The sequence below is a fragment of the Harpia harpyja genome, chromosome 1 (assembly GCF_026419915.1).
Source record: "Harpia harpyja isolate bHarHar1 chromosome 1, bHarHar1 primary haplotype, whole genome shotgun sequence".
Classification (NCBI taxonomy): Eukaryota; Metazoa; Chordata; class Aves; order Accipitriformes; family Accipitridae; genus Harpia; species Harpia harpyja.
The window spans coordinates 78,217,484-78,230,842 of NC_068940.1; the positions used below are offsets into that span (position 1 = coordinate 78,217,484).

General features: G+C 37.3%; 1 protein-coding gene across 5 annotated transcripts in view; it reads left to right on the forward strand.

Annotated features, from left to right (window-relative positions):
* The window catches only part of VWDE (von Willebrand factor D and EGF domains), a 42,555-nt gene that overhangs the window by 20,047 nt on the left and 9,149 nt on the right, over positions 1-13,359 (forward strand). For all 5 annotated transcript variants that reach the window (XM_052801227.1, XM_052801246.1, XM_052801226.1 and 2 more), the window contains 10 exons: positions 333-1,318; positions 2,549-2,685; positions 5,638-5,793; positions 6,398-6,502; positions 6,865-6,979; positions 8,900-9,150; positions 9,268-9,487; positions 10,044-10,181; positions 10,775-10,837; positions 12,369-13,046. In XM_052801227.1, the coding sequence (XP_052657187.1) occupies positions 333-1,318; positions 2,549-2,685; positions 5,638-5,793; positions 6,398-6,502; positions 6,865-6,979; positions 8,900-9,150; positions 9,268-9,487; positions 10,044-10,181; positions 10,775-10,837; positions 12,369-13,046 (2,849 nt within the window). The remainder of the gene's footprint in view (positions 1-332; positions 1,319-2,548; positions 2,686-5,637; positions 5,794-6,397; positions 6,503-6,864; positions 6,980-8,899; positions 9,151-9,267; positions 9,488-10,043; positions 10,182-10,774; positions 10,838-12,368; positions 13,047-13,359) is intronic.

The window sequence follows — 13,359 nt, forward strand, 5'->3', positions numbered from 1 at the left end:
ATGCCATCATTACATTCCATGATTAATTTCAGAGAAAATTGAAATTGAAGTGCCAAATTAATATTTAAGTGGTATGATATAAGATGAGTTTGAGTAGGTTTTGAACAAAGTATCAAGGTATACAGAAAATATCCACTCTTCTCAATTCTTCTATTATAAGTTACCCTCATGGTTTTGTGATTTAACTGGTCTTTAAATATAGCTGTATGCTGCAGATTCTGTGATCTATGCTGTAGAAGTATGAAACGACAAAAAGCAAAACAAATGTTAAAGCTTTACTAAAACAATGAAAATAGTTCAGATACAGTTTCATCTTTTTCTTTCTTCTCTAGAATTTCACCAGGAGCTAGCTTGTTTGACAAGACACCTGCTTCTTTAACATCATCTAGAAAAATAGTCTTCTGTGACTGTGCACTTGAAAATACTAGATTATATCGCTCAGTGAATAAACTAGAGACAGTTTCTCAGTCAGAACTTCCTCTGTATTGTAAAGAAAGTGAAAATGGTAGATTTCTTTCTTTGATACCAGGACTGGATGTCACTGCTGAGTTTCTTGGTCCTGTCGATCTTGTCAGAGGCTTAAAGAAACGTTCATCTGCACATGAAATGGATTCATCTACACTTCTGCAGAGGGAGGATAATCAAACCGAACTTCACAAAACATCACTAGTAAATACACGTGTCTCTGCAACCTCAGTGGGAAATACTGGTGTAGGAAGAAAAGGAACTTCAGGCTCAGGCATTAGAAGAGATTCTCACCGTTACAGTAGTCATCTTCATGAAAGTCAGTCTGTTACAAGTAGGGGGAAGCGCCAAAATTATTATGAATACCATCCAGCATTTCTATTCCAAAGTCTTAGCCAAACAGACTTAGAGGGATATAGTTATTTTTTCCCAGAGGACCATGCCACTGACACAGACCAAAAGTTTCTTCCTTCTTGGCCCACACCTTCTGGCCTCACTGAATCTAGCACTTTGTTACTATGCCAGCAGGCAATAGCTAATTCCAGTATAGGAAGATCTTGTGGTGGCCTTCTTGGCCGGCGAATAGAGGATGCGATCAATATGTGTGTTAAAGATTTGCTGCTGAAAGATGACCTCAGTTGGGCAGAAGCTTCCTTAGCTCTTCTAGAGAATGAATGTGAGAAAAGAGTTTTAGAAGAAATAAATTACAACCAACAGGAACTTGAAGGGTCGGTTGAGAGCCTACTTATTGCATTAAAGTGTCCCAGTCTCTGCAGTGGTAACGGGGAATGTACAGAATGGGGCTGTGCATGTTTTCAAGGCTATAGTTCATATGACTGCAGCATACTGTCTGGTAAGTGGGGGGAAAAAAGATTTACTTAAATAATGTTCTCAATGTTTGTGCAACATACATTTATTTTTCTGCCTTTCTCTCCTGCTTTTGTACGCTGACAAGGGTTCCTTACGGTGGTCCTGTTCGTTATCCAGCAGTTTAGTTCCAGTTTAATGCAGCCATAATTGTTTTCTATTCAGCTTTCTTGTTTCCGAAGGGCAAAACATGGGCTTAGTTTCTGGTATGTCAGATTTAAAATATTTACCACTCAGCAAGTTTGCAGTCCAGAACATTGCCCCAAGAGATTAGAAATGTTTCCATACTCTGTCTTCTTCAGGGAAGATCTGCCACATCCATCCATTCCCTAATTTTTTATAGTCTATGTGATCCTGTTTATTAACTGTAAGTGGGATGTTTTTCTCTTTGGTGATGTTACATCTCTGTAAGCTAACTATGTCAGAAGTGGTGGGAGCAGAATTGATGGTGAAGAAAAAAGTAGTACAGCAAATAGAGCTGGACAGGGTTGTTTGGTTTTTTTTTTTTTAATAAATAAGGCATTCACTAAACATTCAGTTAAGCAGGTACACTGGAAAAATATGAAAAGTACTACAAAAATCAAAACCCTTTCAAAACAGAACCTGTTAATATTTTGTTTTGCAATGGTGTTTTTGTTTTAGTGACCCATTTAAAAGCAAATAGAGAAAGAGGTAAGAGAATAATAAAAAGAAATATTTTATTCCTCTTGAAGTCAAATAAACTGGTTTTACTTCATAAAAACTACTTTGGAGTGTTCTAATCTTTGTCAGTTTATTTCCTGAAATAACTTCCACTTGAGATGTTTTTGTTTAGTCTTTAAACAAAAAATTCCCATTATAAATTATTGCATAACTGTAACCTTTCCAGTTCCTATTACTAGGGCCTGAGTTTCATTTAGATTTTATTCTGCAAGTGTGATGTAAAGAACCATAGATGAGAAAGCAAAACACATATTCACAAGTGTTTGTTACCAGATGAATGTTTTCTCTGGTTCATAATACTCAAGTTCCAAGAGAAGACGAAAGCTTAGCTTTAAAGTTAAGGTTCATTTTAACAATAAAAAATGTTTCTGTTTATGCCTTTCTTCGGCTGGGTCCAGATTTCATTGTTTACATAGTTTTCTTAGTTGGATAGAGAAATAAACATACTGTTTCATGTAAATGCATATGAACAAGTTAATATACTGACATTCATTGTCTAATCTCTACTTCAAAGACCAGGCTCCAGAAATTACAGAGCTGGAGAATGCTGGGCTGTGCAATATTCGACAGTATGACTGCACATCAGTAAGAGCTTTTGGACATGGCTTCAGGGAGTCATTGAATCTGAAATGTGAAATTATCAAATTACAGGTAGGTCTGCCTGAATAGTAATGATTACATTTTAAACTTCTCAGAGAATGAGGGAAAAAATGTCTAACATATTACTCATCGATATGGGTACAACCCAATGCTTTAGTAGAAGCTAAAAGCAAAGGCACTCAGCACTTTGTAGCAGACACTCAAGTCTTTTTGCAAGATTGCCATTTCCTCCATGATAAGAGAAATACAAAACATAATGGGAATGTTCAGCAGCCGAGAGGGAGATAACAGCATATGGCAGCTATCCATCAGAAAAGGGCAAGGGCAGCCCTATTAGCAGCAACCAGTACATCATTGTTCGTTTTTTTAAGTGCTTATGGAGAGGAATTGAAGTACCAGTTCTTTGAAAAAGGACAGCAAGGTTAAAGACATCATTGTTAGATTTCTGTCTCAAATCTAATGCTTGAAGTAGCCCTTTTATAAACATAATAAATCTGTTATGAAAAGAGAAAGGCATTTTTGATGTGTTGTCCATTTCCCTGGAGTAGAATACCACGGCTATTTAGTGATGTATGTGAGCTCTATACCCCAGGTTTGAACAGGAGATTAAACATGTTGCACTGTAAACTAAGAGGAATCTGTACAGAGAGACTGTTGTTACTCAGACCTAGAATTTGCTCAAGGCAAATTTACAAGAAGTTTACAAGTGTTAGCCTGGAATAAACAATTGGCAATTACAAGTTTTTATGTCAGGTTAGACACGAGAATAAAAATAGCTTCAAAGTAAAACTGGGTTTCGTTGATGTGATGATGGTGGGGGGTGAGGGGTGAGGAGATGGTGAAAGAGGAACCATTCAATGTGAAAATTTTGTTCTTGAGACAAAAGTTTTCCTTAGCTAGTTCCAGCAGATACTAAAATTATTTTGACAGATTAAGCAATGCTGGCTATAGATTTTTCTTAAACACAACACGTATCCGCTTATCTGCAAGTTGGCAAAGTGGAGAGTAAGTTCACACTCCATTAGGTTAAAAGACTTTTAGACCAAAATCACAGTGAGACAATTATTGGGAGTTCACTTACACAGTTTGAAATGTCTCAGTTTTAACTCAAGGCAAGGTATTCTGATATAACACTCTTTGTGGTGGTGTATTTGGCTCCCAACTACAAAACCTTTCTATTTGATCACTTTCATTGATGATCTTCTCACTGACAAGAGCCAGGTAAGAAAATGAACACTACTGCTGTTATCTGCAGTTGAGGAGGAAGCTGAGACAAAAGAAAGGATGTTTGGGTTTTGGGTTTTTTTGGGGGGGGGGTGGGGGGTGTTTGTTCGGGTGGGTTTTTTTGTGTTTAGTTTTGTTTGTTTAATTTTCAGGCTGGAGTAATAGTGACTTTATGCAAATGTCAATGGACTTGCAACAGCATAGAACTCCACGTATTTTGAGATTAAATTTAAATGATCAAAATTTCATAGAAGAGGAGGCATTTTGGCAGAATTTAGAGCTAATACACACTGAATTTCTTATTTTTTTATATTTCCACTTTTGAAAATTTAAATCAAATCCATTGTCCATGGACTGTCCTACCATGTTAGGAAGGATGTAGGTCTCATGGATGATGCTAAAAGAGGTGATTCAGAGAATTCTATATTGAAGTACCTCACAGATGCAGGACTATGGCACACCTTTTGGTAGAGGTTTGGGTAAGACATGGCCAAGGAACCTATGGTTACACAGATCCAGAATTTACTAAGATTTTTGTAAAGGATGAGAGTGTGTTTAACTTCCCCCAAACAAAAATACCATTTTAGTTCCTTATTTACATTGAACTGCAGAAGTTTTTCTATGAACCTAATGAATGCTACTAGATCTAGAAGGTTTTTTAATTGGTTTTTGAAAGCTTAATTTGTTTCTGAAAAAATTATCTGAACTTGCCTCCAGCTAGTAACAAAATGTTTCTGGAGAAATAGACTGCATCATATTTCAAAAGTTACGGTACTAAATGCACTCAAAATGACACATTTAGAAATATTTAGCTGTTACACTTTTACTCACCCTTGCTGTGAATTCCTTAACTGAGTATGGGGTGAAAGAAAAACAAAATGTTTGGTTGGAACAAAAATTTCTCATATGTCTCTTCAGCAAAAGATTTTATTTTTCTGTTATTTTACTGTTTGTAAAAATAAATAAATAAATACAAGGCCTCATCAGCAGATGACTCCCCATGTCAGGATTGGTATTGAATAAATGTCTTGATTGACTCCAGTAATTGAAAAAATGTGCCAGCTCAGTAAAACCTAGTCAAACTCAGAATTATTTTGATTTTGCTGTTCTCTTGATTCTTAAGTCTGTCTGGACTCTTACTTCCATCTAACTTTATTTTCAGTATGCTTATGCCTGCTTCCACATCAATACTTCAGTCAAATAGTATTATCATCCCTATTCTGTTACCTTGAACTCTCAAGATAGATCCTTGGATGACTTGTCCTCACTGCAGTTTAGAAGAAAAGTCTACAGGGTTAATGGTGTAATCTATTGGCTTGTGCAAGGGCTTAATGGCTAACTGCCAGTATTCCCTCAGCACCCAGAATGATACCCGAGCCCTGCCAAAAACCTCATCTGTTCCTTTGACTAAAGCTTGTCCTCTCATGGGAGCAGAGATGGAGAGGGATAGAGGCACTTATACATCAGATCAGTGCTGTTAGAGGATCACCCACTGCTTAACCCTCCTGTTACCCTCTAGCTGGAAGAACTGTTTGTCCTTGGCAATGCAGTGCCAAAGGGCCGTGCAGCAGGAAAGACTTCTCTGCCTTTTCTTCCACAGTAGCAGGCTTAGGTAGAAATCTATGTGCGCAAATAATGGCATTTAATATTTCCCACTGCGTTCTAATCCAGAGACATTAGACTTGTTCAGACACCGTGTAATACATGTTTTTTTTCTGTGATAAAAATATTTTCATAATGTATTTCACTGAAAAACAGATTTTCTGTCTTAACATTTAGTATAGTGATAGACAATGGATTCCTGGAGAACCTCTAACTATGCCAGCTGCCTTCCAAAATGCCAGGACTGTCGACTGCCAGTTACCAAATGATGGCCAGCAGTCTGATGTCATGGATCTGGTTGATGAAAAACCCATTGCCAAGTGGCAAATAAAGGTACTCGCAGAAATTTCAAATATTCACTTACAGGTATTCCTATTAAGATGAAAATATATTACATAGATATTATCCTTTTTTTAATCGTACTAAATGTGGAACTCAGCTTGCTTAACTTGGGGTCTCAGTTTCATCACCTAAGCTTAAGTGTTGAGTGCCATTTGAGAGTGTTCTTCTGCAAGGGGACTGGTAGATACGACCTAGGACCTACAGAGATACATATTCTTCAAGAGTAGAAGTTAAAGGCCAGGTGGTTACCCTAGAGCATTTCAAATGACATTAGACACATTTATGGGAAAAATGAGTTGAGCCCAGTCTACACGTACAAATCCCTGTGTGAAGTAGATATCTGAGCTCTCATACAGATTGAGTTAATGAAGACAATAGAGCCTACACACTATTCAGTTTACCCTAAAGTAGACACCTACATGTGGTTGGTCAAATATCTGCCTGGACTTATTGGCAGGATTAATTAGATTTCTGATGACTATTATGAGAGTTTAAACGGCTAAATGTAGGTTGAGTTGAAGCTCATGCGAGCAGTCGATGCAATGATACTTTGATACCTGGATGGGTTAATCAATTTTTATTTTACATCTTGCAGATTTCTAATGATGGATTCATTTATAGCAACTCTAAAACAATGATATTATATGACGGAGCCTGTCAAGCATGTGAACCACAGGAATCTGGGTTGTGTGCATTAAGGGTATGTATTTCCATTACTCTCTATTATGAAAATATGCATCTTTTCAGGCAGAAAAAAATGTAGAAAAATCAGCAGAACATACCCTGTTCTTGTTTCCAACAGGGATTTTCCATGCACAGAAATAAGCACAGAAAGAGAAGCTGGGATGAGGCAATTTTGAATTAAAAAAATCAACCCCAAACCACTTCATATAATTACCAAATAAAACCAAACATGCTGTCAGTTGTTTAGATTTAAAAACAACCTTAGTCGTTTAGTGGAAGTGCAGAATAGATTAGATTTTATCTGACACTTTAAAAATTCTTCCAGATTTATTGTTTGATAACCAAAAATTAATGAATCACATTGTCTTTCTCTAAAAGGAGAAAACATGCAACATAGATGGACTCTGTTACGGTGAAGGTGACACAAATCCAACCAGCCCTTGCTTACTCTGCAGACCTGACATATCAAAGTTAACTTGGTCAGTTGTTGAAAGTAAGTTCTAAATAGTTTTGTTTTTTTTTTTAATAGCAAGAAGTTGAAAATCGACTAAGTTTTTAAATTTATGGAAATAGTGAAGTTTTAAGTTTAACTATTAAAGTGTTTCATTTAAAGCTTAGTACCCAGTATTTTAGCCTGTAATTTGATTTTGGTTTTCATCTGGCATTTCTCCTAATTTCTGAAAATTATATTTTGTTTTCCAGACCATACATGTAAAAGTCACGCTTTTTTTTTTTTTCTTGCCCAGCTCCCCCCAGTAGCCGTTACAAATAACTAATGAAAATTAACAGCTCTCAGCCTAATTGGCACTTTGAAGTCTTTTGATATTTGGCACAGCTACATCCACAAATGTTTGTCTTCAACGTTTAGGAATAAAAGATATTTTCCAACAAATGACTGATACCAAACAAGAGGAGAACACAAACTGAATTAAATGGCATGTCATATTTATTATCCACTTAATATTTGGACATAATCCACATTGATGGCATAGATACGTGGCCTAAACAAATACTTGAAAGTATATCCAAGGCTGTCATGCTTCTGTCCAGTTAGAAACCACACTATGAAAAGAAGACCCAAGTCTAGATTCTTCATTTTCCTTCTCCATAGTACAAAGTTCTAGCCTAGAAGTTGTAGCTCTTTTGGCTCAGATCTTAGTCTTTGGATATGCAAATCATATTCGTCCCTTCACCAAATGGGACGTCTTTTGGGGCTTTACTAGTAGCCATCCAGCCTGCCCCATCGACCCCAGTCTATAACATCTCAAATACAAGTGTTCCATCAGTGTTTTCATGGGTGAATGTGCTGGCAAGACTCTGCCTGGATTGGGAAGGGTCCTGTATGAGTGGGACTTCTGGTGCCTGTCTTGCTGAATCTTTTCCTAGTTCAAACTTGTACTGAAAGCCAAGGTAGCTATACCTATTCCAAAAGAATGAAACCTGAATGAAATGAAACTCATCCAGCAGTCAGGGAGTCAAGGGGTTTCCATGTTACAGCCACAGACTGGAATTCAATATTGCCAGAGTCAGAAATGGGAGAAGAATGTAAACCAGAAGCAATTCCCCAAAACCAAGGAGCACCTCTTCTCCAGAGTGGATGACATTAGGAACGGGGTGTCAGAATCTAACTGCTGAGACACTGATTACAGCTGCTTCTCCCTTCATGGTTTCTGCCACAGTGGGTGGGTTCCTGCTTGGAGTTGTCACTTCACTGTAACCCAAAACTTAGCAATCTTAATCACCTTCCTATGTCCCAACTTCAAAACCTACACTATCCTCAGGGCTTCTGCTTCTCTCTTTCACAGAACTTGTCCTGTTGCTGGGGTTTTGTTTGTTTGTTTTCACCTGGTATCTCTAGAAATCTAGCTATTCCTGCCAAATAGGTTAGAGCTCAACAGTGCAGTCTAAATAGACTAAGGCTTACTAGTAAGTTGTTGTGTGGTTGAAATCCTTCCTAGGAACCGTGAGTGAATAACTTATTCCATCACCTCATGCTCAGTTTTGCCAAGATAGTCACTGCAGCCCATTACCAAGTATCGCTTAACAATATCTATTCATTTGTTAAAGGAAACCGCAGTCACCTCTGAGTTTTATGTCTTCCTGTACTTTAATCTGCAAACTATCTCTGCATAGGTAAAGTATAGTGGTTAAATTTGATAAATTCTGAGTTCTTTCTATGTATATAGATGCACTGCATCTTTACAAGCTCTTGCGTAGTATAAGTAATTTCTTGGTTATGTTGTTACAGCTATCATGACAATATCTAGTGTTTTTCCTGTGCCATTCAAATGACATTAGAATTTAAGAGAAGTAATTACATGTGACTTCCTTAATAGAAAGATAGGCTCCTTTTAATTTTTATAAGTATATTGCAACTTTTGCTTAAAAAAGGAAAATATCTCCTTTGTTACAGACAACCAGCCTCCAGTGCTTGAAACTTTTCAGGGTATGCTACAGACTTTTTATGGAGAAGATTTTGTATATCAGTTTTTGGCTTCGGATCCAGAGGGCTCTGCTATTCAATTCACATTGGATTCTGGTCCAGAAGGTGCCAGTCTTTCCCCATCAGGTCTCCTTTTGTGGAAAGCTGTGTCAATGAATCTCCAGAAAATTACATTTTCTTTGACAGATGACTGCAACGCAAAGACTAAGGTAGAAATAGAGGTAATGAATATTACAGTAAAATGATACCTACTAGTAAGATGTTTAAGATACCTAATTACAAAACTCATTGCTAGTTCATTAAAAAAAGAAAACTGTCTTATTGGGCATGTCTTGTAGGTCAGTGTAAAATCGTGTGATTGCCTAAATAATGGCTCATGTGTGACAAACATTAATTTCCCACCTGGAAGTGGAAGATATCTTTGTGTGTGTGTGGCTGGATTTGAAGGTGATCTCTGTCAAGTGAATACTGATGACTGTAAACTTAACCAGTGTGGTATTGGCAGATGTGTGGATGGAATAAACAGCTATTACTGTGAATGTCCGCCTGAACTTCAAGGTAAATTGCTACTTTATTTACACACATTTATCACATTTAGTCATAAATAGGAGTTTCTAATTTTATGTCTACAATTTTTGTAAAAAATTTTTGACTATAAATAGCTTGCTGCTGGGGTTTGAGGAAATTTTATGGTCTTGTGATAAAATTATAAGATATACTATAAGATTTTTCTGGCATGAATACAATGGTGGTTTATATTATGAGAGCAAATTTCCATGGTTCTCCTCTGCAGAGGTAAACTCAGCAACATGGTGAAACATAGGAGTGATGAATTTGGTTACAGTGTGATTCCTCCTATGCCTGCAGATAAAAGTGTAGTCCCCACAGCCCATCTTCTCCGTATTCCGCAATAAGCAAGATACTTGATACAAGATGTAAAAATGTGAACAGCAAACCTAGTCAGCTGTACTTATTAGATGTACTGAAATAGTTGGCACTTGATAGATGCCCTTTTTGTATTTCAGCACCTGCATACATTCTACTTTTATAAACACACTGTCAAAGTCTAGTGACACGAAATTATAAAAAACCCCAAATCTGTATTTCAATGCAGGTAAAAATTGTCAAGATGATGTAGATGAATGTGTATCCAGTCCTTGCTTCCCTGGAGTATTTTGCTTCAATACTTTCAGTTCTTACTATTGTGGTCCATGCCCAAATAATCTGCAAGGAGATGGGAAGTCATGTTATGGTAAAATTATTTGTTTTTCAGAAGAATGCTGTTACCTTATTGTCATTCAGATAAGGTATCTTTGGTTGTGCTTCATGTTTCTAACTAACTTAGAACTCTTTTCAGTAGTCAGCAAAACAGGACTGTGTCTCTGACTGTGGATGGCTGGGACAGAATCTCAGTTGATGACAACATCAGACTGCACTGAGTCACATAGTTGTAAAACACTTTTTCAGGTGACTGGAAAAAATAGATACAAAATAGCCAAATTCTTTTATATCAAAGTAGAATACAATGAAATGTTGGGGGTTTTCTGCATTATTTTCATAATATGAGCAATTATTGACAAAATATTTTTCTATCAGATTGCTTAACATAGAACCCAAATCAAGGCACTTGCCAAATAAGGTGCCCAAACATTTATTTAAAATGCAATTACTGAATAACTTCTGTTTTTAAAATACTCTACTGAAAACTTTTAAGAAGCAATTTTTACTCTTTATCTGCTTTCTGAATTTTGAGTTATTTTTATGTATTAAAACTTTAGTTCTGTCATTTATTTGCAGTTGAAACAAAACTAACTACTAATGTGTTTTCACATCTTTTGTTTTTAGGAAGCTTTGAGGACACTAATGTTGAAAGAAAGGATTCCACAGGAGAAACTGGAGGGAATAAAGGTGATTTTTTTGTGAAGAAAATGGAATTTCTGATTCACATACTGATAAGAATATAGCTGGCAAATAAAGGTTCTAGTCAGTTTTATGTTATTCACTTTAATTTTTCAGTTTGACTCAATTTAATTCATTATTGGCGTTGTATTCTGATGTGAAAAATGAGACTGACATGTCAATATCAACAAATCCCTTAGGTCAGTCAAGTCATTTTATTGACAGTGTGATGTATGACGTTCTTATCGTCGCCTTTTGTTTTTGTGAGTAACCACTGACATAAAATAGGTAACGTGGGGATAGGGACATCTGTTATATGAGATAAGCAAAAGTTTATGGCATTATGTTGAATGCCATTTTCCTACTTTAACTCAAAGGAAAGGTGAAGGGTATGGCAAGTGAATGTCTTAATTCCAAAACTCCGTAAACGCTGTTGCTGGCATTTCTAGCTCTGTGCCTGCTGGGGCCTTCTTTGCAGGAAATTTTTGTGTGTCTTTTCCCTTTAGCTCTGAATTGTTAGTGGGGGACGAGGAAAACTCTCTCACTCTGCTGCCAGTGCTGGATAATTCTTCATCGGCTGCAAAATGGTTTGCTTTTCAGCAGTGGGAGACAGCACTCTGTAATAAGATTCAGTGAAGTTTAACCTTTCGTAGACCATTTTCTAGTACAATTCTAAATGGAGTTAGGGACAGAGATTAAGTTAGGTTGGATAATCTCCTCCAGTTTCATTCCTCCTCTGCCCCATAATGCTAAAAGCCCATATATGGCATTCTGCTGTTCTGGGATTACAGTGCCATCCTCCTTCCCACAACCCACCAGACCACCTGCTTTTTCTGGGCAGAATATGAAGAACTTTTCGTTCTCTTTGCACTCCTTTCAGTGAGGAGACTGAGTCAGTCTCTGTCGTTATAAAACACATGAAATATCCCACTAATAAAAGCCATGCAGAAACTTTAAGAAAGTTTGGAGAGTAAAACATGGTAATACTTTTTCTACAAGGTGGTGGATTATTCACCTAAAATACTGTCCATGGTGCATCAGTAAGTATAAGCATGTACATACTTGTGATTAAATATCTGCTTCTAGACTCTAGGTTTATTACTAGCGGTTAGACATACTGGTGAACCATAAAAAGTATCTTTTCTTTAAACTCTGTTTCAGTTTTCTAGTTGGAAGCAGTATATGGAGCTGGTAATTTGCTCTGACAGTAAAGCTGTTTATTGACCCAGTATGGGAAAATCTCTGCTGTCTGCCTCATATATATGGTGCTTTCTCCTTATCTTCCAGCCAAGAAAAGGCCATGGTGAGGGTGGGAAAGGACATACCCAGAATACCTTGATCTTCTCCAATTCTGCCAGTTAGGAGTTAGGTTCTACTGCATATGTATGTTCTGATGTAGCACACAGAGAGAATTCCTGAAGCACAGAATGCATGGGCTGTATGTTTTCTGTTCAGAAGACATTCCCCACCTTCAGAAGCAAAAAAAAGTCTCATAATATTCCCATACCTTTTTCCCCTCTTTCTTTCTAACATGCTGTAGGTTTTCAACAATCATCCTTTGAGAAGGTTTTAAGCATCTCAGGCTATATTCCCAGTTCTACAGATGTCCCTGAGAGATTTATTTCTACAGAAACAGTCAGTAGCAGCAATCTGCTAGGCTCCACAGTAAAAACAATCACCACTTGGAAGTCACTTAATTCTCAGAGAAGTGCTTCTGTACAACCTGCTGTTACTGGAAACATTGCTCATGCTCTCAGCGCCATCAGTGGTCACCTTGCTAACGTGGAGGAGAGTTCTTCAGTACATGCTGTGATGACCACATCTTCAAGGAGCCATGCTGTATCACCTGAGAAGAAAACAAGGGCACAAGTTGAGGCCTACAGCTATTTTGAGACCAGCAAGAAGACTTCTAGCAGCAGAACAAATATAAGCAAAGGGCTTTCTTTGCCAAGCAAAGTGTTCAAAGGTGGAAATGCTCAGAGAGTTCAGCACCTATTAGCCAAGCATAAAGCGAGTCCTTTACCTTTTGCCCTTGTTGAAGTCACTGTCCCACCAAAAATGCTTCCTGAAGAGCTGAGTGAAATAGTGATTCCTAAAGCAGTAACCTGTACCGATTTACCCTGTTTTCCTGGTGTACCTTGTGAGCCAAGTCAGGATGGAAGCATCAAGTGTGGTCATTGTCCTTATGGTTATTATGGAGATGGCTTCACTTGCAGAGGTATTACAAATGACTGCACTAAATGCTTTGCAGAAAAGAATCTTGTGACATTTTTATAACTTGAGAGTACATTGTTACTGTATGATTAGTGAAATGCATAGAGTATTGAATTTTCTCATTTTCATTATTAACGTTGCCATAGCCTACAGGCTTTTAGTTTTGTGGATGCACTTAAAATATTTTTTGGATTTGTCTCAGGATCCCCACTTATGGGCAGTGACCTAATGGATTCTATGTGATGTGTTCATCATGTTAGGCAAGACACAGTTGTGCTGAAATGCCACTTTTGTTTTCCTTATTCCTTTCTTTTTCT